The 24,379-nt window shown below is 43.8% G+C and overlaps 1 protein-coding gene across 1 annotated transcript in view; it reads left to right on the top strand.

Annotated features, from left to right (window-relative positions):
- Positions 1-24,379, top strand: part of LOC131702898 (ADAMTS-like protein 2) — a 76,310-nt gene that overhangs the window by 775 nt on the left and 51,156 nt on the right. Inside the window, exon 2 of the mRNA XM_059005353.1 lies at positions 23,946-24,051. Within this exon, the coding sequence (XP_058861336.1) occupies positions 23,947-24,051 (105 nt within the window). The 5' untranslated portion in view covers position 23,946. The remainder of the gene's footprint in view (positions 1-23,945; positions 24,052-24,379) is intronic.

Here is a 24,379-nt window from a genome sequence, read left to right as displayed (position 1 = left end):
CAGATCTCTCTCCCCAAATCTCCTGTTTTTGTTGTAAGGGGCCATTAGAACCAGCAGGGGGTGCTACTCCCATTTGTAGCAATGCTGTTGTCTCCTGTGGAAAATTGTACAACCTGTAGTTACCTGGTAGCCTAAGCAGATTGTAGAAATGTAAAACTGTAACTTGGTGGCATTATATGGTACAGAGCATCTTCACTATCATTTCCCCAACAAAAAGTCGTCACATGAAGAAACTCTGAAAGAGCTTACACCAAATCGTCATTAGCATGATTCTGAAAGGAAGAAAAAAACAATAACAATTCTGAATCAGATAATAAACAACGTAAGACTTACAGCCCCTAAATTAAACTCTGTTTTGGTATATTTATTGGGTGCGTTTTTTCTTTATATTAAATTGGAGTCGTTGGTTTGACAGCAACACTTGCCTCTACAAATCAGTCTGGCAATTCATATCAAGCAAGCCTGATGAACATTTTGTAAAGAGAGGCAACCAGTCTGGGCTTTAGAGCATTTATAGTCACTGGAGACAAACACAGTAGAGAAGGCACTTCAACTCAATCAAATGCAGGGACTACAAAGCTATTCAATTGCCATCAGCAACGTTTCTGAACATTTCTTTTCACAAGCAGATACTCAGCTGAGTGTGAACTATACTGATCCAGGGAGGTCATGCCAGGACATTAAGAGGGAGACTGTATGATGTTAAACTGCTGATTTTAAATGATCTTTGTCTGCAAAGGAAAAATGTTAATCATTTCCCCTGTGATTGGTAATGTACTTGAGAGAAAGATGCCACTCTTATGAAACGTAGCACATGTAGTGTACTACAGTATAATACTACCAGCAAACTGTTAATATAATTTAGCACACAATTTTGAACAAACTGGTGGCTGGATCCTCAGTAGCTCAACTAGTAAAGGCACGTGGAGTGTAGGGTTAGTCATGCAATCGGGAGCCTGCTGGTTCAAATCCCGGATGTGGTGAGTGGCTGATCTTGGTTAGAGAGGAAGATTGGCTGGGTTTGGTTACATCACTGTGATGGCATACAAGACCAGACTGAGACTAGTCAGACTAAGCCTTGCCTCCAGGATCCAGTAGCTTGGCAACATGATTAGGTTTGTAGGGTGAAAAAGACAAACCAATTGGGAGTTTCATATATGGGGAGAAAATCTAAATTGTACAAGATTTAACCTAAATTATACCCTTGATTACCCTTTGTAAGGTTATAACTGACAAAGACTGGGCTTTTTCCCAAGCGAGTGACCTAACTATTGGACAAAAGGATAAGATCAATTTGATCCTGTAGTTATGTCACTTATTATTGTTTCATCTCACCAGCAGGGGTCAGCAGTATCTGTAAGTATCTGTGTCATCATCAAACAGGAACTGTTACCATGACAGCTAAAGGAGTGGGTTACATGTTAAAGTAATTGCCGCAAATTCATATGATAGGTAAAAGATCAGAATAGTTTTGATATGAGTTTTCAATTAACATATCAAATAAACAGTAGCACATGAATAGACGTGTAATTACATTGTAATAACTGTAATTACCAATGGTTCCTGCTCTTAGTAACTAAACTTACATGGGCATTTCCATGGTATTATACACTTATTCCACCAGTAGTTACCATGTCATAGCAGAAATCATTGGTAGTTACCTAGTTATTACCATGCAATTACATAGTCATATATGCACTGTTATATGAAATACTACCATATAAACATTTCAACTAAAAGTCTTACATTTCACCATCATAACATGAAAGACATTGACAGAGACTTATTTTTTAGTACTACTGTACATTCTTCCATAGTTTATCCTTCCATAGTTTATGTGCGCTTGGCTTGATCAGAAAGCTTGCTAACAGTCAAGGTCGTTCACATTTCTCCAGAATGTTCTCTCTTTCTTGCCACTGCATCACTGTGTGATTCAAATAAACTACAGTTATGAGTAGGATGTTACACAAATACACTTCTAAAGTTATTTTTGTCATTCAGAATTATTAAACACTCAATAGTGCTGGATTTAGAAATAGTAAAAGAAACGTAATAAATTCAATGATAAACATTTTGACTAGAGGCCTTTTTCAATGTCTTCAAATTTGCACACAATTAATGTTAACTTTGGGTGTTCGGGGGGCGTGAACCAGGGCTTTGCTATTTCCTAATTTCACCTGTCTATCATTGACTCCCTATTTAAACCCAGTCACAGCTCAGCTCGTTCTCTTCCATTAGCTTTTTTGCATACACTGCAAACAGTTCTCTGTGCAAAAAAAACCAGGAAACCTCCCTGCCAGATTCTCCTCAAAATATCTCATTCATTTCTCTATCTCGTTAATTTCTCCGATGGAAGCTCAATACCTTCTATTTCTAATGCAGACCTCTACCCAGCCACCAGGCCTGCTGCCCCGGCACTACGGAGATCAAAACACCCCTGCCAGGAGGCTCAGCCTCCAGAGCAGCTGTTTTATAAAGATTGGCCACTCGCCAAACTCTTAAAAACCCTGCACGACAACAATATCAACATCCCAGCTGGAAGTGAGCGGATGGCGTTGTTCAATAATAATTGTACCTTTATATCTGCTACACCCATGTTGCCTTCTTCTCACAAGCTTCTGCAAACATGTTCGCCCAGAGTCCCAGGACAGACCGCAGCAGCCCCTCCTCTCCAATCATAATCATGACCTCCTCTACAGTACAGCAGCGCAGCAACCAGGAGACACACCCGAACAGCTCATCCTTCAGCTTCATAACAATATTTTCAAGGACATGAAGTCCCTCATTCACCCCATCACCATTACAATTGCTTCAATTAATACACGGCTCAACGATATGGACAAACGGGTTGCTTCTCTATTATTTCAAGCCCAGTATTCGCCACTCCAATCATGACCACCATCTCTTCGGGTTCAGCACTTCTGGTCCCCACAGCTGACGTTCTGACCTACAACCGGGCATCTGCCACACTCAATGGTCCACAGCAAGTACCTGTAGTCAGAAATCAAGTCCAGCGACCACATATGGTTTCTACTTTTGATATTTGTGCAACATTGAGGGCTAGATTCTCAAAGCTATTTTCCAAGTTCATTTCATTTTATTTTTCTGAAAGGGAACAACTTTAAACAACTGTCAAGTTTAATTTTTGGAAACAGGCTTCACACTGCTATTTTACTGGACTTTCCCATCCTGTACACTTCCAGTTTTCACTGCTACTGAACTAAAGATATTTTCATAATTTCAATTTTATCCCGGCAAAGCCGAATTTTTCACTTGCCGCCCCGCCCCTTCTCGCTCAGCAGCACCAGCAACGCCTTGTCAGCAATAAACACTCATTTAGATGGCATAGACAATCGCTCCAGCACCATTGCAGTTCCTCCTTCAGCCTCTCATGTGCCAATCTCTGCCCCTGCTTTCATTACATCTTCTATTTCAGCTGCTCCATTGCTCGCCCCAGCATTCCCGAGTACAACCTGGTAAAGCATCTGCTTCAGGCTCCCAATCAGCAGCCACCTCCCGACGTCACACCCTCTCCCCGTTAATCCAAAGGCAAGTAATAGAAGATAGTCAAGTTCCACACATACGCTCTGCACCGCCCCGCGGTCACAGACACACATACGCTCTGCACAGCCCTGCGGTCACAGACACACATACGCTCTGCACCGCCCCGCGGTCACAGACACACATACGCTCTGCACAGCCCTGCGGTCACAGACACACACATACGCTCTGCACCGCCCCGCGGTCACAGACACACATACGCTCTGCCCCTCCCCACACGGTCACAGAAACACATACGCTCTGCACCGCCCCGCGGTCACAGACACACATACGCTCTGCACCGCCCCGCAGTCACAGATCCACATACGTTCTGCACAGCCCCGCGGTCACAGACACACACATACGCTCTGCACCGCCCCACGGTCACAGACACACATACGCTCTGCACCTCCCCACGGTCACAGACACACATACGCTCTGCACCGCCCCGCGGTCACAGACACACACATACGCTCTGCACCGCCCCGTGGTCACAGACACACATACGCTCTGCACCGCCCCGCGGTCACAGACACACACATACGCTCTGCACCGCCCCGCGGTCACAGACACACATACGCTCTGCACTGCCCCGCGGTCACAGACACACATACGCTCTGCACCGCCCCACGGTCACAGACACACAAACGCTCTGCACCGCCCCGCGGTCACAGACAGACAAACGCTCTGCACTGGCCCGCGGTCACAGACACACACATACGCTCTGCACTGCCCCGCGGTCACAGACAGACAAACGCTCTGCACCGCCCCGCGGTCACAGACAGACAAACGCTCTGCACTGGCCCGCGGTCACAGACACACATATACGCTCTGCACTGCCCCGCGGTCACAGACACACATACGCTCTGCACCGCCCCACGGTCACAGACACACAAACGCTCTGCACCGCCCCGCGGTCACAGACAGACAAACGCTCTGCACTGGCCCGCGGTCACAGACACACACATACGCTCTGCACCGCCCCGCGGTCACAGACACACATACGCTCTGCACCGCCCCGCGGTCACAGACAGACAAACGCTCTGCACTGGCCCGCGGTCACAGACACACATACGCTCTGCACCGCCCCGCGGTCACAGACACACACATACGCTCTGCACAGCCCCGCGGTCACAGACACACATACGCTCTGCACCGCCCCGCAGTCACAGACACACACATACGCTCTGCACAGCCCCGCGGTTACAGACACACATACGCTCTGCACCGCCCCGCAGTCACAGACACACACATACGCTCTGCACCGCCCCGCGGTCACAGACACACATACGCTCTGCACAGCCCCACGGTCACAGACACACATACGCTCTGCACCGCCCCGCGGTCACAGACACACATACGCTCTGCACTGCCCCGCGGTCACAGACACACATACGCTCTGCACCGCCCCGCGGTCACAGACACACAAACGCTCTGCACCGCCCCACGGTCACAGACAGACAAACGCTCTGCACTGGCCCGCGGTCACAGACACACATACGCTCTGCACCGCCCCGCGGTCACAGACACACACATACGCTCTGCACCGCCCCGCGGTCACAGACACACATACGCTCTGCACCGCCCCGCAGTCACAGACACACACATACGCTCTGCACTGCCCCGCGGTCACAGACACACATACGCTCTGCACAGCCCCGTGGTCACAGACACACACATACGCTCTGCACCGCCCCGCGGTCACAGACACACACATACGCTCTGCACCGCCCCGCAGTCACAGACACACACATACGCTCTGCACCGCCCCGCGGTCACAGACACACATACGCTCTGCACTGCCCCGCGGTCACAGACACACACATACGCTCTGCACCGCCCCGCGGTCACAGACACACATACGCTCTGCACCGCCCCGCAGTCACAGACACACACATACGCTCTGCACTGCCCCGCGGTCACAGACACACATACGCTCTGCACAGCCCCGTGGTCACAGACACACACATACGCTCTGCACCGCCCCGCGGTCACAGACACACACATACGCTCTGCACCGCCCCGCAGTCACAGACACACACATACGCTCTGCACCGCCCCGCAGTCACAGACACACACATACGCTCTGCACCGCCCCGCAGTCACAGACACACACATACGCTCTGCACAGCCCCGCGGTCACAGACACACATACGCTCTGCACCGCCCCGCGGTCACAGACACACATACGCTCTGCACCGCCCCGCGGTCACAGACACACACATACGCTCTGCACCGCCCCGCGGTCACAGACACACACATACGCTCTGCACCGCCCCACGGTCACAGACACACACATACGCTCTGCACCGCCCCGCAGTCACAGACACACACATACGCTCTGCACCGCCCCGCGGTCACAGACACACATACGCTCTGCACCGCCCCGCAGTCACAGACACACACATACGCTCTGCACAGCCCCGCGGTCACAGACACACACATACGCTCTGCACAGCCCCGCGGTCACAGACACACATACGCTCTGCACCGCCCCGCGGTCACAGACACACATACGCTCTGCACCGCCCCGCGGTCACAGACCCACATACGCTCTGCACCGCCCCACAGTCACAGACACACATACGCTCTGCACCGCCCCACAGTCACAGACACACATATGATACTTTAAAAGCCTCTCCCTCTGTCCCATTCTTATGCACAGATCTTAGTTCTGCTTCCTCTGAGCCTAAAATCACTGAGTCTCTAATTCAAGCCGTTGAGTTGGACAAAGAATTCATGGCCGGCCCCTTCCCTGCTCCGTTCCCCATCTTCAGAATTAGCCCCAACGGAATAGCGACCCGCAAAATATCGGCAAAAGCACCTAATCATCGATCATTCCGCCCCGAGAGGCAGTTCCACTCCAGTCTCATCACCCTAATTCCCCACGATCAATTCTCCCTTCGTTACATTACAGCTTCCGACGCTGTTAAATCCATCAAAGCAGCAGGCCACGCGCCTGACTCGCAAAAGCAGATATTAGACGCTTTTAAATCATGCCCATTCATCCCTCCCTCCACCACCTGTTCAGAATCTGCTGGGAAGACAACTTTCTCCTTATATCCCCACCTTCGGACTCTCCCCCACACTCAAGTAATCTCCCATCGGCCCAGCAACCTGACTAGAATTCCTCAGAATCATCTGGGACACTGTCAAATCTGAAGCCAGCCTCCCACTCGACAATCATGGAGCGCATTCGTCAGCTCATTAACAACTTCCAAGTATCAAAATCAATCTCTAAACGCAACCCGTTATCGGCCAATAATGCGAATTTCGCAATTCGCATTATTCCCCAAGACAGAACATTCATATCGAGCCTTCTCCCTCTCGCCTCAACTACAAAAAACCTGGATTCTCACGTAAAAATATCTTCAGAAGCAAGAAAAGACATCAGAATGTGGTACACCTTGCTGCAACACTGGAACAATCAACGACTGAAGTTCCAGCAGCTCATCTTCAATTGTTTGGATATCAGTTTCCCACAATTTCATCATCCAAGCTCACCATCTTCCAAGCATCTACAATAATACAGCCATCCCAGCAGTACTTCTGACTCTCCGAGGAATCACCAAGAACCCCCCTGCATCTCCTTTCAGACTTCCTATAATTGGTCCAAAAGCATTATTACCAGACACTGGTTCACTTCCCACCTTTCTGCTCACCAGAGCAGGTCTTTCTCCCCAATTCCACACCACCACTCCTTTAGGATTGGCACAGCCTCTTTAGCAGCCAGAGCCCGCATCAGCCATCACTCGATCAAGACCCTGGGGCGTTGGTCCTCTTCAGCAGTCAACGCCTACATCTGATCGCTGCCATCCAATATCACTGCAGCACATCAGTTTATAGGACCACCATAGGTTTTCCTCCAAACCTCCTAGAGGTTTTTTTTTCCTCTCTGACGAGCGGATGGCCATCACATAGCTAGTTCCCTTAACCATTTAATTTTTTACATATTTTTTTGTCATTTTTTGTCTCTTCTTGCTTTTATGTTATACATTGGCACGCAGTCTTTATTTGTCTTCACAGGTGCGGGTTTAACGGGGAGCCGGTGGCCCATCTTTTTGGGGGGATAGTGATTCTCACTTCCCCGACCTAGAGTTCCCATAACTCCACAGGTTCTTCGTGCGGTCAGAAGGAACCACCGGCCACACTCTTCTTTCACAGCTCATGTGCTTTATCTGGCCTCATGAAAGAAGGTTCTTGTCTTACTTCCTTCTGTATCCTACTGGGACTTGGCCCCCATACTCTTAGTGCTCAAGTCCCGTAACTAACAATTATTGTGTTCTTTTGTTTTTTTGTTTTTTTTTATAAATTTAGTCGTTGCCAATTATTTTTATTATTTTCTCCCAATTTGGAATCAGCAATTATTTTATTATGCTCAGCTCACCACTACCACCCCTGCACTGACTTGGGAGGGCGAAGACGAACACACGCTGTCCTCCGAAACGTGTGCCATCAGCCGACTGCTTTTTTTTCACACTGCGGACTCACCATGCAGCCACCCAAGAGCTACAGTGTCGGAGGACAACGCAGCTCTCAGGCAGCTTACAGGCAAGCCCGCAGGTGCCTGGCCAGACTACAGGGGTTGCTGGTGCGCGGTGAGCCGAGGACACCCTGGCCGACCTAACCCTCCCTCCACCCGGGCGGTGCGTGGCCAATTGAGCGCCGCCCCCTGGAAGCTCCCGTCCTCGGTAGGCAAAGAAATAGCCTGGACTTGAACTCGCGACGTCCAGACTATAGAGCGCATCCTGCACTCCACGTGGAGCGCCTTTACTGGATGCGCCACTCAGGAGCCCCAATTGTGTTCTTTCAGATTCTCTTTTCTTCCTTACGTCAAGGCTTCGTATGAGCCGTTCAGTCCTCTGAGGGTCGAACCCAGTCAGTAACTGGGACCCAGTCACGAGACAATGGCTATAATGATTTTCCGAGAAGTCAGAGGACTTTGTGTTTTCAGGGGCTCGGAGGCCGATAGAGCCAGGGAAGGATCTCTCGATTGGAGCCCGGCCCCTCCTTTTCTCTCTCTCTCCTATGCTCTAGAGCCCGAGCCTTGAATCCTAAGTTGCACAAGACTCCCTTCCTCTCGCAGCCCTGGTTCCCACCACGTGAATTTCAAATATTACAAAAGAACCTGTATGGGATGTCCCTGAGTGGCTTACCTGGTAAAAGCACAGTTGAGTGATGAGCAAGTTTGTGTCCTGGCTGTATTGCTGGGGATTCCAGAGAGAACTCTGCTCTGGTGCTCCTTCGGGTTACGGAGGCAGAACAGGCTGGGACTGTTTCTCCTCATCATGCTATAGCGGTCAGGCTCCTGTGAGCTCAAGCGCTCACCTGTAGGGCTTGTCTGTCCTCCAGAGGCCAATAGCTCACTGACATCTGCTCTTGCATTCCTGGGTGCAAAGAGGCAATAGGCTTGGTCCTGGGATTGTAGGATGCCCACTGACTTTCAGTTCTCCTGAGCTGTTGGTTGTGGGAAATTGCTGTGGTGAGAAAATGGAATTGGGCATACATCAGATTAGCCAACTTGAGACATTACTAAACTGGGTACAGTAAAACCTGTCTGTAAGGTCCCTTGTCTAAGTGGCGAGCTGCTTTTACCAGCCAACAGGAAACAGCAAAACATAGTTTTACTTTTGAATGTTTTTAAATGGTAGGAAAAAAGTTCATGTGTCAAGCTATGAAGCACATTTTCTCACTTTCAAAAATCTAGAAACGTATTATGTGTACTCAGTTTTTAATTATAATCTTTGATATTTTAAAAATGGAAATGTATGGAATTTCAAGTGATATTACCTGTATCAAGTGATACAGGTAATATCACTTGGCTTTTACTAGGTGTTTAGTGGGCAATGACCATTGTAGAGGATGATGAACAATGTTGTCTGGGGATTATTTCTTAAAAGTAAAACAGCAGCCTGTAACAATCACCTAACACCAGAAACTACACACCACCTACGTCATAGAGATAACCATGCCTACCTCCAACTTTTTATTTTGAAGTATAGCCGTTTTTAGGCTCCTTGCCTCTTTTTCATTGTCCAAGACAGCTCATAATTCTGTTAAATGCGTAGCAGGAGTTGATAAATGATGTTGAGAACACAATGCAGTACAAAGCTGAAGCCAGGATCTCAGGAAGATTAAACGACAGTTAGCTGGCTCTAACGGATGACCACTCAACAATGTGGTTTTTTTTACAGTAAATTTGACCCACTTAGAAATTTGTGATCTAACTGCTTTTCAATAGGTTTCTGGACCTTGTTTTTTCTGGGGGAGTAGGTGGGGTGTACTCAAGTCATTGCAGTAAAGTTATCACTGTTAATACACAAGGGCTGATAGATGGAAGATATAATGATAACTGGACAGCATTTCAGTTAATTTGATACAAACAAATCACCATGCAGTTGGGGCATTGCTAAAACCAACAGCTGAATGAAAACATCTGATTCACAAGTGGCATAGCTTTCCAAAACAAGCATGTCAGTAACACACCTCCCCTACACAGCTTTAAATTCAAAATTGCAGGATGAAGAAAAAGTTGATGACCATGACATTATAAACAGAATTACCAAGTGTCATGGCAATTTCATGAGTGATTATCATTACATGCAGATGGACGGATGTACGAACAGGCAGACATCCCCCATCCCTCTATGCTAAATAATGTTAATATTGAGTTTCATGACAATTGGATACATGGCTTTCCAGATATATGGAGACGTCTGTAAAGTGTGACTTACTATATCCCCTTGCAAGTTAAGTGCAAAGCTACATACAGTATGCCACAAAAGCTGGTTTAAGTCATATAACCTCTGCTCTTTTTCAATTCCCCTTTGAGAAGTCATGGCTTGAGATTCGGGGGAAAGGGCCTAGATTTTCAACTTTCCCTAAATAAGTAGTGATGAAAATGCCCCCTTTTAAGTGAACTATCCCACTGTGTAAACTGTTGAAGTATGTTTGCATTATACAACCTTCTGTTGTCACACTAGAGTCAATGGTGCACAAGTACAGCAGGCTCCTGGACAGGTGCCCAATGTTTTTCTGCTACCTGCATATGTAATTTTGTAAGTTCCAGGAGACATTTCTACTAAACTAAAAGGGTGTTTGACAAGCATGGCAACTGTGCCTGTTTCATTACCTCATCATTATGAAGTATACACATTTGTATTCAAATTGTCAGGTGATCCAAGCCTCACAGGCTTTTCTATGAACATAAGAAAATAAGAAAGTTTCCAGACATGAACTAACATGTCAAATGTAACATGTCAAAATATACTTCTATTTTAACACTCCACTGTATCGAGCCGTTTGAACTGCTTGGTTTGTGTAACTGTAGTATTTAATCTTTGAAAGAAATACTTTTTCAAGGACCAGAGTTTCTTTGCAGATAAGCTACTAACACGACTGACCAGACCAGACAGGTATTACTGCTTAAAAGAACCAGAAAGCCCTAATTAAACGTAAAATCAAATCATTTTTTAATTTTTTTTTAATTTAGTCGTCGCCGATTGTTTTTCTTTTTTATCATTTTCCTCCCAATTTAGAATAACCAATTATTTTTAGGCTCAGCTCACCGCTACCACCCCCGCGCTGACTTGGGAGGGGAGAAGATGAACACACACTGTCCTCCGAAACGTGTGCCGTCAGCCGACCGCTTCTTTTCACACTGCAGACCAACTATGCAGCTACCTCAGAGCTACAGCGTTGGAGGACAACGCAGCTCTAGGCAGCTTATAGGCAAGCCCGCAGGCACCCAGCCAGACTACAGGGGTCGCTGGTGCGCGGTGAGCCAAGGACACCCTGGCCGACCTAAGCCCTCCCCTCCCCCGGGGAAGATTGTGTGCCACCCCCTGGGAGCTCCCGTCCACGGTTGGCAGTGGAATAGCCTGGACTCGAATCAGCAACTTCCAGGCTATAGGGTGCATACTGCACTCCACGCGGAGCGACTTTACCAGATGCGACACTTGGGAGCACCCAAAATCAAATCATTTTTAAAATAAAAACAGTATCACATCTTAACTCTGTGCTGTTCATGTTCACGTTCAAGAAATAATGCTAATGACTGTGACAGAGACAGAATGATTCTTGGTGATAAATCTCCAAGACTTGTGAGGGCGCTGTATAAAGGGAACAGAGTGCCCTGGACTGGATGGCCAGACAGTTCATTCCCAGGGTTAGGCAGAAGTCGGACATCTAAAAAGGGGGCGGAGCTATGGTACACTAAATCATTGACCCAGGATGGAAACGATGTGGTAGCTGCGGATTGGAGGAGCGGTTGCAATCGTTAACCAAGGGGTCATGATTGACGGTATATAGGGGATGTAGTGAGGTGATCTGTTCCTTTGTTATGGTTACACTGAACAGGAAGGAGAACCGTACTGTTATCATGAGTGTTTTGTTTGTTTTGTCGTGTCTAAAAACTGTTTGTTTGCTGTTATTAGACGACTAACATGATCCGGAGCGGTCGCTAAAGGCCAGCACCAAACCCAGATAACACTGCACTTGTGTCAAGATTACTGTGGACTTGTGATCGTGTTTGTGTTACGTGTGGGTGTTTAAATATCGGGACTATTATTTCGGGACCAACCCGTGGATTAAACAGAGCAATACGCAAACCATTGTGTATTGTCTGTTATCATTATTGTTTACTGTTTTGTCATCAGACTTTGGATTACAAATAAACCTCCATTTCACCAGTACTTTGTTGTCTGTCATTGTCTTGAGCACTGCATCATCCCTACACCTGCGCACTGCAACCACTTTGCCATGCTGATATACCTCTGGAAATTAAAAACAACTTGATCCCCTCCCTATATCTGTTTTCTTTTCCGCTTACCAGGAAATCTACCATACTTGATACTCTTTATAAGTAGTCTAGCTTTGCACTCTGCGTCTGTGCTTTGGGGTTGTCTGTCACCATATCTCTGTTAGCCACACTGTTGCCTGACTGATCCAGTATTTTTATGGTACTACTTCTAATGACCTTGTTGCTATTTTTGTTTAATTTTATTATCTCTTTACTCTTAGGAATAGGTGACCTTCACATCTCATTCTCACAGGAAGGGGCCAACCCTCCCTGTCCTTTCCTATTGTATGTAAAAATACCAGCAGAAAAGTGCTGAACTTAGGGTGCGATTTGTCCAATTTCCAGTGGTGGAGAGGTATTGGGGGGGGGGGGGGGGGGGGGGGGGGATATAATAGACAAACAACAAAACATCATGGCAAGCCTTGATACAGCTGTGGTACACAATTTAAACAGTTAAGAGAATCACTAAGTTACATACTGTATTTATACCGAATCAACTGCTAAAAAATCTTTAGGAATCACACATTTGCCAAATCTGCCGTCATGCAAGATAAATGCAGTTATTATTATTTCTATGGATACGTAATCAAAAGGCAATAACAGAAACTACCTACGCTTACAGCAACTAAAATAATGTTAAAACGCACTCATGACAAATACTTGCATTGTTGCACATAACGTCATTGTTAACTACACAGAGTGGAACTTATACAACATACGTATTTTAACAGCTTAATCTGCAGAAGTTAATGGCTGTTAATCTTGGCCTTTTTCCACTGCTCAGCGGGTGACTCGGTGGGTAACTCTGTGGGTAAAAGTTCCAGTCTTTGGTTCTGGGGCTGTTTAAAAAAAAAGCTACTATAGAGTTTTAGTGTCCTGTCTTAATTTCTTTTAAAAAATAACGGTTTGAAATACAGCAACTGAATGACATTAATGTAGTTGATTTTCATTGGTTAATTTGCCTTGCTATGGTGTAGTACAGCACTACTGTTGGATAACAGTGACGGGTGAGTGGAATCCGAGCCTGATCCACTTTATACAGTGGAACTTTATGATCCAGCTCCAGTGAAACCAAACTCCATTCGTTTTTTTTCAATCACGTTAATACAATGTGCTACTGATCTTACGGCCTGAAGTGCTTAGACCGAGATTAAGTCAGTTTGCGTAAAAACGATGGAGCATACATTCATAATTTTAAATATGATTAAAATTTCCCAAAGAAATCATTGTAAATTCAAAATCTTTTATCGGAGGGGATACATTTATCCCAGGGTTTATCCCCCCTGGGATGACAACTAAAAGTGCAGTCGTAAAAAAAGCAGAGCCAGGGAACTCATGGTGAGATGCAGACATTAGCTGAAAAGAACATCTTGTCACCCTTGGACTAGAGAATTGGGGAGGATGGGGAGAATTATATTGAAAAATAAATGCTTATATCAGAGTTATGACTGCTATGTGGGCATTTTTTAATGATACATATAATTACTTCTAAAAAGAAAAACAGTCCTATGATACGCATTTTGGCTATTTTAACAGGCTATAGGGTTAATGACAAAACAAGAATAGAGTAAATACAGAATTAGAGATTTTTTCTAGCTGTGCAGTGTGTGCTATTATAGGTTTTACTGTATAACAAGTGGTTCAGGTCTGGTTAATGTGCTGCTCTTTATGTGGTCATACTGTTTCGTAACATTGCTGTTTGTGCCATTTACATGTTAATGGATGCAAATGCACTTCTATCCATCTGAACCCACAAGCTTCACAATCACATGGCGTGCCATTAGTCGACTCACAGTTTCTGAGGTTGACGGGCACTTTTCTATTCAGTGCTACCCTTAGTCAGAAGCATAATGTATGTTTGTTCTTACCTGTTTTAAAATTCCAGAACCATACCTTTTTATGGTGGAGACTCCGCCCTGCAAGGACATAACTGCATAAGTCACAGGCTGCAATCTACACCCTGCCCTATGCAAAACACTTGTCAGTTGAAGGGGCCAAAGAACCAGCACCCAATCAGCTGCAGTGATTTTGAGAATTCTAGTGGGGGCGGTGTGGGATTCTTTCATTCCTCAATAAATATTTTATCATGGTGTGCCTACTGTTTCATAGGCAGGGCAACCCTACTGTCACTAATTAAATAGTTCCAGTGTCTCATACTGAAATAAATACCATACCCAGAACCAGGACTGGTTAGCTTGGCTGTCGTTTTGAGCCAAGTTATTTTTCCTGGACCTCCTTGTAGGTCTGCAAGAAACGGTTGGGTAATATTATACCCCATCACAACCTTTACAAATAGCCCTAGGATATGTCATGATACACTAAAAAAACAAAACACGGAGACTACCTCAGATGAGAGCAAAGTGAAGAGCACAAATCTGTAGATTTATTCAAGTATCCAAGAATAAAAAGCAAAAGAAAGATAGCAAAACACTTTTCAAGGTATTTTTCTATAAAGTAATGGTGTATAACAGCGGTGATTTCTGATCAAGTCAGTCAAGTTGGGACATAGCAACTGACAATAGTACAGTTCTAATCCCTCTCCAGTCCTATATTGTCCATAGTTCTCAAATAAACAGCTGTGGAGCCAAAGCTTTAAAGTCATCCACAGCTCTGAAATTCCCTCCTTAATATAGTTGGGACCCTGATATTTTCAGGCTTTTGCTTGTAGGGTAAGATTGAGAGTGCTGGACTGGAGAACCCTGAAGGGGCTCCAGTGAGGGGTAGCAGGTTGAAGAGGGCTCTATTGTAGGGTCCTGGAGTGTCTGATTGGGAGGCCACAGGCTGAGGATCCCAGTAAATAAGCCTCTCTGTTGTAAGTGGTAGCTGCAGTCCTGGACAGACTGAACTGTCTGTGGAAGCCTGTGTTTAGCAGTTGGCCAGGATCCAGCTGTGTCTGGGAGTTTAATGAACTCCAGGTGTTCTTTGGGTAGTTTAAGGCACCTGTCACCAATATTTAGTGCCAGGAAAACCCAGACTCCAGATAGAGCTAGAGGCTCTGTTTGCTTATTTTAAGAAGCCTACCTAACTGAAGATGTGTGTTTGGGGAGACGGACCCTCCTCCAAATGTAAGTTTCCATTGAATACTACTTTCCTAATCTAATGTATATCTATCATCGGTCTCTCTGCAGTGATTCGTTATAAGATGGGCCTTGTTTTCTTGGTAACTTGCTTTATATATATATATATATATATATATATATATATATATATATATATATATATATATATATATATATATATATATGTATATATGTATGTATGTATATATAATATATAATATATATTAGGGCTGTCACTCGATTACAATTTCTGATTGGTTAATCTATGGGCATGATTAATTGTTGATAATCGATAGATTAACCCCTCCGCATTTTTAATAAAGGTAATGATTTTATAGCGGCTGTCTTGCATAGTAATACTGCTAATTCAATAGAATCTAAAAAAAATAAGCCCAATGGGAATTTAGTCTTTTTTTAAAGCCTTTTCTATTGCATCTAGCAAAACCTGAGACACCGAAGAGATTAAGTCGTTCTGAATCTTGTTAGAGGTACCCGAGAATACTGTGGCTATTGACAAGTGATTGCTTAACATGCTGTCGTAGAAAGTACCAGAGAAAGTAATTCCACATAATTACCTCTATTTGAGGAATTGGTGCCTTCATCGTGCCTCTGAAAGCCAGTTCTTGCTTGCTCATTGTGATGTATTGTATCCTTACTCTTCTGCTTATCCATTTGAATATTAATACGGGTTTGTCAAAAAGTTTTGAGTGTAACAGTGGCTCGCAGGTGACTTTGGGAACGCTCCTGTTTTTGTGGTGACTTCGTTAGACATCCTAGATTGCTGTAGCCTGTGCTGTTCCATATCGTCTTTTCTGTATTGAACAAAAGACAGTTCAGCAGTATTATTTGTTTAATTGACAGTTACCAGTAAGCCACGGATACCTTTAATAATTACAGTTTTGGAAGTGGCGAGTATATCCCTCCCCTTCCTGTGTCGGTTCGCATATGTGTGGTATTTGCCTCCCTTTTTAAACAATCTCCAATTTTTTCTGAGAAAGCTCTTCTTGAAAATTGATTAGTAACTACAATGTCTCCGTTGTCTGATGACATTTTTTTGTATTTGTAAAAAGTAAATCAAAATATGACGTTCTCAATATAATTCTCAATAACGCTCTATAATAAGCAATATCGCACAAAATTCAGCTATTGTTACACCACTTAGGGCCAGGCATATTTATTTCCCAGCTCTGCTCTAATTGGACAGTTGCAAAACCAGGGCAGATCTTTGACTCTCCCATTGGAGGCAGAGAATGCCTTCAACTCTTTATGTCCCGCCTCCGCTCACTTATGATTAGACTGCCGCTGAGAAAATGCATTATATATATAATATATAATGTAATAAAATACACCTCCAACAAGCATTGAGGCAGATTATTACATGTTACCCCACTCAGAACCCTTGTCTCCCTCGATAGATAATCTACAAGTGGAAAGATATCCTGAATAGTAGAAATTCTCTACCAATGCAAAATGACAGTATGGGGCATTTGTTTTGCATTTTATCCTCAAAATGGGTTTCTGTGATTGTTTTAAGTCTTTTTCAATTCCCCATTCGCACTGAAAAAAAAAAACAGTCAACAAACTAAGTTTTACTGATGGGGTTCCAGAATGGCTCACCTGATAAAGCCCAGCTGCGTGGGGTGCAGGGTGAGTCATACAGTCAGGGGAGCGCCGTGCGAGTCCTGGCTATGAGTCCTGGCTGTGCGAGTTCTAGCTGTGTGAGTCCTGGCTGTGCAAGTTCTTACTGTGCTAGTCCTGACTGTGCGAGTCCTGGCTGTGCTAGTCCTGGCTGTGCAAGTCCTGGCAGTGTGAGTCCTGGCTGTCCGAGTCCTTGCTGTGAGAGTCCTGGCTGTGCAAGTCCTGGCAGTGCGAGTCCTGGCTGTGCGAGTCTTGGATCTGTGAGTCCTGGATGTGTGAGTCCTGGCTGTGTGAGTCCTGGCAGTGTGAGTCCTGCCTGTGCGAGTCCTGGCTGTGTGAGTTCTTGCTATGCGAGTCCTGGCTGTGCAAATTCTTGCTGTATGAGTCCTGGCTGTGCAAGTCCTGGATGTGTGAGTCCTGGCTGTGTGAGTCCTGGCTGTGCGAGTCCTGGATCTGTGAGTCCCGGATGTGTGAGTCCTGGCTGTATGAGTCCTGGTTGTGTGAGTCCTGGCTGTGCGAGTCCTGGCTGTGCGAGTTCTTGTCTTGGCTGTGCAAGTCCTGGCTGAGCGAGTCCTGGCAGTGTGAGTCCTGGCTGTGCGAGTCCTAGCTGTGCGAGTCCTGGCTGTGTGAGTCCTGTCTGTGCTAGCCCTGGCTGTGTGAGTCCTGGCTGTATGAGTCCTGGCTATGCTAGTTCTGACTGTGCGAGTCCTGGCTGTGCTAGTCCTGGCAGTGTGAGTCCTGGCTGTGCGAGTCCTAGCTGTGCGAGTCCTGGCTGTGTGTCCTGGCTGTGCGAGTCCTGGCTGTGCGAGTCCTGGCTGTGTGAGTCCTGGCTGTGCTAGCCCTGGCTGTGTGAGTCCTGGCTGTATGAGTCCTGGCTATGCTAGTCCTGACTGTGCAAGTCCTGACTGTGCGAGTCCTGGCTGTGCTAGTCCTGGCAGTGTGAGTCCTGGCAGTGTGAGTTCTGCCTGTGGGAGTCCTTGATGTGCAAGTTCTTTCTGTGCGAGTCCTGGCTGTGTGAGTCCTGGCTGTGCTAGTTCTGGAAGTGTGAGTTCTGCCTGTGGGAGTCCTGGCTGTGCGAGTCCTGGCAGTGCAAGTCCTGGCTGTGCTAGTCCTGGCTGTGCGAATCCTGGCAGTGCGGGTCCTGGCTTTGTGAAATCGCCGGTCTTCACTGGAGATTCCTGAAGGAGCGTTGCATTGATTCTGGCAGTCACACGGGTTAGGAAAGCAAAAAGACTTTCTCCTCATTGGCCGATTTTGTCCTTCGGAGTCTGGTAGCTTGCCAACATCTACTCTCCAATTCCTGGGTGTAAAGAGGCAATTGGCTTGGTTGTGGGATTGAAGGATGCTCACTGACTTTCAATTCTCCCAAGCTATTGTGGGGAATTGCTGAAGTGAGGCAACTTAATTGGATATCCTAAATTTGCAAGAAAATCTAGGATAAAATAACTGGGCACCCTAAAAATTATACAGTATATATTTATTGAGTCTATAGGCTATGTATGATATATTCTATTTAACCCTTTAAGGGCCAAGTGTTTTTCAGTGGGATGCTCCCCCAGGACCAGGTGTTTTTTGGCTGTATTTGACTCTCTTCCTACAAAAAAATCACAAAAAATCTATTTTTTACAGTATCATCATGGGATTGGTGTCCTTTTTTTTCAGAACACTCTGGGGAACATTATAAGGTACTTCAGAAACCATAACAACTTATTTTTTTAACACTATATATATATATATATATATATATATATATATATATATATACAGACGTGCTCAAATTTGTTGGTACCCCTCCACAAAAAACGAAGAATGCACAATTTTCTCTGAAATAACTTGAAACTGACAAAAGTAATTGGCATCCACCATTGTTTATTCCATATTTAATAGAAATCAGACTTTGCTTTTGATTTTTTATTCAACATAATATTGTAAATAAGAAAACAAATGAAAATGGCATGGACAAAAATGATGGGACCGCTAACCTAATATTTTGTTGCACAACCTTTAGAGGCAATCACTGCAATCAAACGTTTTCTGTAGCTCTCAGTGAGACTTCTGCACCTGTTAACAGGTAGTTTGGCCCACTCTTCCTGAGCAAACTGCTCCAGCTGTCTCAGGTTTGATGGGTGCCTTCTCCAGACTGCAAGTTTCAGCTCTTTCCATAGATGTTCGATAGGATTCAGATCAGGACTCATAGAAGGCCACTTCAGAATAGTCCAATGTTTTGTTCTTATCCATTCTTGGGTGCTTTTAGCTGTGTGTTTTGGGTCATTATCCTGTTGGAGGACCCATGACCTGAGACTGAGACAGAGCTTTCTGACACTGGGCAGTACGTTTCGCTCCAGAATGCCTTGATAGTCTTGAGATTTCATTGTGCCCTGCACAGATTCAAGGCACCCTGTGCCAGGCGCAGCAAAGCAGCCCCAAAACATAACCGAGCCTCCTCCATGTTTCACTGTAGGTATGGTGTTCTTTTCTTTGAAAGCTTCATTTTTTCGTCTGTGAACATAGAGCTGATGTGACTTGCCAAAAAGCTCCAGTTTTGACTCATCTGTCCAAAGGACATTCTCCCAGAAGGATTGTGGCTTGTCAATATGCATTTTAGCAAATTCCAGTCTGGCTTTTTTATGTTTTTCTGTCAAAAGTGGAGTCCTCCTGGGTCTTCTTCCATGGAGCCCACTTTCGCTCAAAAAGCGACGGATGGTGCGATCAGAAACTGACGTACCTTCACCTTGGAGTTCAGCTTGTATCTCTTTGGCAGTTATCCTTGGTTCTTTTTCTACCATTCGCACTATCCTTCTGTTCAATCTGGGGTCGATTTTCCTCTTGCGGCCGCGCCCAGGGAGGTTGGCTACAGTTCCATGGACCTTAAACTTCTTAATAATATTTGCAACTGTTGTCACAGGAACATCAAGCTGCTTGGAGATGGTCGTGTAGCCTTTACCTTTACCATGCTTGTCTATTATTTTCTTTCTGATCTCCTCAGACAACTCTCTCCTTTGCTTTCTCTGGTCCATGTTCAGTGTGGTGCACACAATGATACCAAACAGCACAGTGACTACTTTTCTCCATTTAAATAGGCTGAATGACTGATTACAAGATTGGAGACATGTGTGATGCTAATTAAAGAAACTAATTAGTTTGAAATATCACTATAATCCAATTATTTATTATCTTTTCTAAGGGGTACCAACAAATGTGTCCAGGCCATTTTAGAATATCTTTGTAGAATAAGCAATAATTCATCTCTTTTCACAGCTTCTTTGCTTTATTCTATGACATACCAAAGGCATGCAAGTATACATGATAAAATAGCTTTTAATTTCATCACTTTTCAGGAGGAATGAAGCATTACTTCAATGAGCTGTAAGGGTACCAACAAATTTGAGCACGTCTGTATATATATATATATATATATATATATATATATATATATATATATATATAGTGTTTTTTTTAAAGGTTAAGTATTTTTTTTTTATTATGTATTCCGCTTAGAGTTTTCAAAGAGATACTTGTATAAAAACATGTTTTTCTATTACCTGAGGGACCTTTCAATACTGCCTGAAAATTGTGTTGAAAAATATTGACGTTTAGTCAAATTACAAGACATTGTTTCACCTGAGTGATTTTGTGATTTTGTTTACACATTTTTTGCTGAGAACTATTAAAAATGTCTAATTAAGCTAATTATGGGTTCAAGTAAGGGCTTAGTTAAGTAACTGAGAGCTCAGTGGAATGAAAACCAGAGAACATTCGGGTCCCCGAGGACCATGGTTGAATACTTTAGGAACTATACAAAATACTTTTACAGATTTTCCACTCCAATAAGTAAAAAAAAAGAGAAAAAAACAGATATTTTTCAATTTTTAAAATTAGTATTTAGTAGATTTTGAGGTTTCATTGAGATATAGGTACAAACACATTTTATTCTGTTACCTGAAGGACCCTACAACAGTCCCTGAAAGGGCAAAATACAAGACATCCGAGTGATTTTATGAATTTAGAGCCTTTGTTAAAAAACAAAAGCAATACATGGTTAAGAACTGAACAATAATTGATACTGAGAACACCTATATTATATAAATGAATCACTGTCAGAACATTTTGATTTACCAGAATCAGACGTCAGTTTTCTGCCAACAATGACTCATCTCTTGAAATGAAATTCTGTGAAGTGGAAACGTTTATTTGTGTGCAGATCAATTTCTGCACATTCGCGTAAATATATACACTGAATATCCTATTATGAAAGCAGCATTTTACAAACAGCAAGAACAACCGAATAAATAGTGCTAACTACAAAACCCTAACTATTATAAGCAAACAGTACAACTGCAATACCATAATGAATGTTTATTCTCAGGATGTTTATAAGCAATAATGGATACTACTCAATTATTTTCTCAAAATAAATATTTGTAAATAAAATAATAGTTCTTCATTCCATTATTATTAGTAATAATGAAAGAAACGTCACTGATATAAATTTAGTTCATGAAACAGTATGGGCTTATATCCACTCGTTTCTTGATATTTATAAATGTTGTAAAAACATATATCTTAAAACACATGATAGAATATATGTTCTAATATAATTCTAAGTTAAATCCATCAGATTTACAGAGTTTTTCCGTTCCTTTCTTATCTCTAAACAAGTTCTACTAAAGTTTTTCTTTCTGCATGCTGCTGAAACTTTCTCTGCCCTTTAAAATTGAAATGCACGTCTCAGGGAGTGAAATTCAACCCCTTCTCTATGCAATAATATGTGTTTCCAACCTGTACCACAAAGTATGGTGGCCCAGTAAGTCACTTTTTTTTTTTTTCTGTGTTTACCCAATCACGGGCCCAGAAAGACACTTCAGTATGATCATGTTTACCCAATCACGGGCCCAGAAAGACGCTTCAGTATGTGTCCTTAAAGGGTTAAGAGCCACAAGGGAATATGAGTGGTACTGAGAGGGTGTGATCTGTGGTATAGGGGATTTACTTTAGTACCTGCTGTATTCCCCAATAAAGAAAAATAATAGTGTGTTCTCTATTATTTTCCAATGTTGTTTCTAGTTAGATTTACCTGGCTTACTAATTATTCTAATCAAATGTCATTTCTTCTGCTTCTATAAACTGAATTTGTTGTTTGAATTTCTATCCTATCTAAACGAATGTTTTCAGATATTTCCAATGTATTAACTCACAGTTGTCACAGTTGGAAAGAGGTAGATATTCTTACCCCGGTGGTCATTTATAAAACAAAAAGGAGTCTTTTCAGATGCAGTCCCTGTGGTTGATAAAGGACATTAGTTACAACCCTGTTAAAAATGATCTAAGCAGAAATGAAAGTAGAGAATGAAGGAGAACACATATAACAGCATTTTAAAAATGTACAATATTAAATATTAAACTGTAGATGATATAAGATGTCCCTTTAAATAGAAAATAATACAATATTTACTCAAAACTGTCCAAGCTGATTAGCTAACCAACTTTTGAAAATCATACACCATACGTATTGTCTTCCCGTATCTGTATCTGTGTGTCTGAGTTTCTGTATCTGTTGATCTATTCTTAACCTAACCCCTCTGACAGCAGGAGGGATGGGGCAGTGCGGTCCCAGGAGGACTGCAGTGCTAAGGACAGAGGAGCGAGATGTGTCTCTCCGGTGATCGCTATTGAAGATCAAAACAAATTGAAGCTGACAAGGGAATCAGTGCAGTGTATGAGACATGGTGTGGCATTGACAGCCATAGGAGATTATATAAAACAAAACGCAGGAGGGGCTGGCCCTGCCCTGACTCTGCCCTGACCCTGACCCTGACCCTGCCCTGACCCTGCCCCTGCCCCTGCCCTGACCCTGCCCTGACCCTGACCCTGACCCTGACCCTGACCCTGCCCTGACCCTGCCCTGACCCTGCCATCCAAAGCTTTTTTTTTACAACTGGAGATTACATTTTGAATCTAGCTTGTTTCCACAAACCTGACCACAAAGCATTTGGGTTTCAAACTATCTAAAGAGGTGGATCTGGAACCAAATGAGAAAACTGAACCTCAAACCGTATGGGTTCAGGTCAGACGTCAGCTCCCATGAACTCAATTAGTCATCCAATCAGAGCAGACAAACCTGTTGGCTAATGTATTCATCAGTGTCCTTCCAGAAGGCACACATCAGAATGAGACTGCTGGAAGTAGGGCTGTGCAGAGAGTCATATTTTCAGAGTCATTCCCTTGAAGAGATGTTACATTGTTAGGTATTAATTAAATAGAATAAAACATATGAATGACTCAACACAAGACAAAGCCTTCCCTCTGTCTCCCCTGTTTACATTGGTTGGTTATTAGGAACCAACCAATAACAATTTGACAGTGTGAATTATTGTATCCTTTTGACAAATGTCCCACTGGAGTTATGAGAAACAGACGACTGCAGAGGAACAATATTTAACACAGCACTGACAATGCAATTTTCTAAGCCATGCCCTGCTAGATTGCAATGCTGGATGTTATTCTTTGTGTAAACTGGGGCTTGTACTTAAAGTACAGTTAGTTGTGTGCAGGTGTGTGATTAACGGCTAATTGGGTCACTGTGGTATATAAAGAGAAGCACAGGGCACTGTCAGGTGAGAAGCATGTTGTAACCATACATAGATTGTCCATACAAGTATTTCCAAAGTCATAGAACAAATATATCGGAAATAGTTGTTAAAACATTCCTTAACTGTACTGAAGTGTCTAGGATTTTGCTCAGAAGTCATGATGAATCACATCGAAGAAAACACGTTTATTGGTTATGAAACATTCAGCCGATTCCCCACTGGGATAAAAATTACACAACAGTAAACTGTCCAAATTCTTCTCTGACTAACTGTACACCACTAAATTCCTCCATAAGTTTGCCTTGCCTTTTCCTTTAGAATGTGTGGCTGCCGGTGGACTCAATTGATGGGGGTCTGTCTGATCCTGCTCTGCAGTCTCTCCTTCGCTCTCTCTCTGGGGAACTTCTCAGCACTTAGCGGGCAGGTATGGATGCACACTGTTTGCTGCCGTACATTTATATATATATATATATTGGGGCTGTTCAGAGACGTATTTTTATGGTGTAACTATAACTTGTGAAATTATATTTTTACTGCTATTAAGTGGCTATCATTAGATCCCATTTGGGAATGGATTTAATTGAATAAAAAAAAAAAGTTGTTACTCAAGACTCAGTGGGTAGCTTTCAAGTCCTAATGAATACCAGTAAAGAAAGTACATTTATGACTTGGTCATTGAAGACTTTGATTTAACTGTACATGACAGTGGAGATAGAAAAGAAACTTTAAACACAATATATATCATTTGTATT

This window comes from Acipenser ruthenus, chromosome 31 (assembly GCF_902713425.1).
Source record: "Acipenser ruthenus chromosome 31, fAciRut3.2 maternal haplotype, whole genome shotgun sequence".
NCBI lineage: Eukaryota > Metazoa > Chordata > Actinopteri > Acipenseriformes > Acipenseridae > Acipenser > Acipenser ruthenus.
Note: the sequence above shows the minus strand (reverse complement) of the source record. Positions and strands in the feature narration are given on the sequence as shown.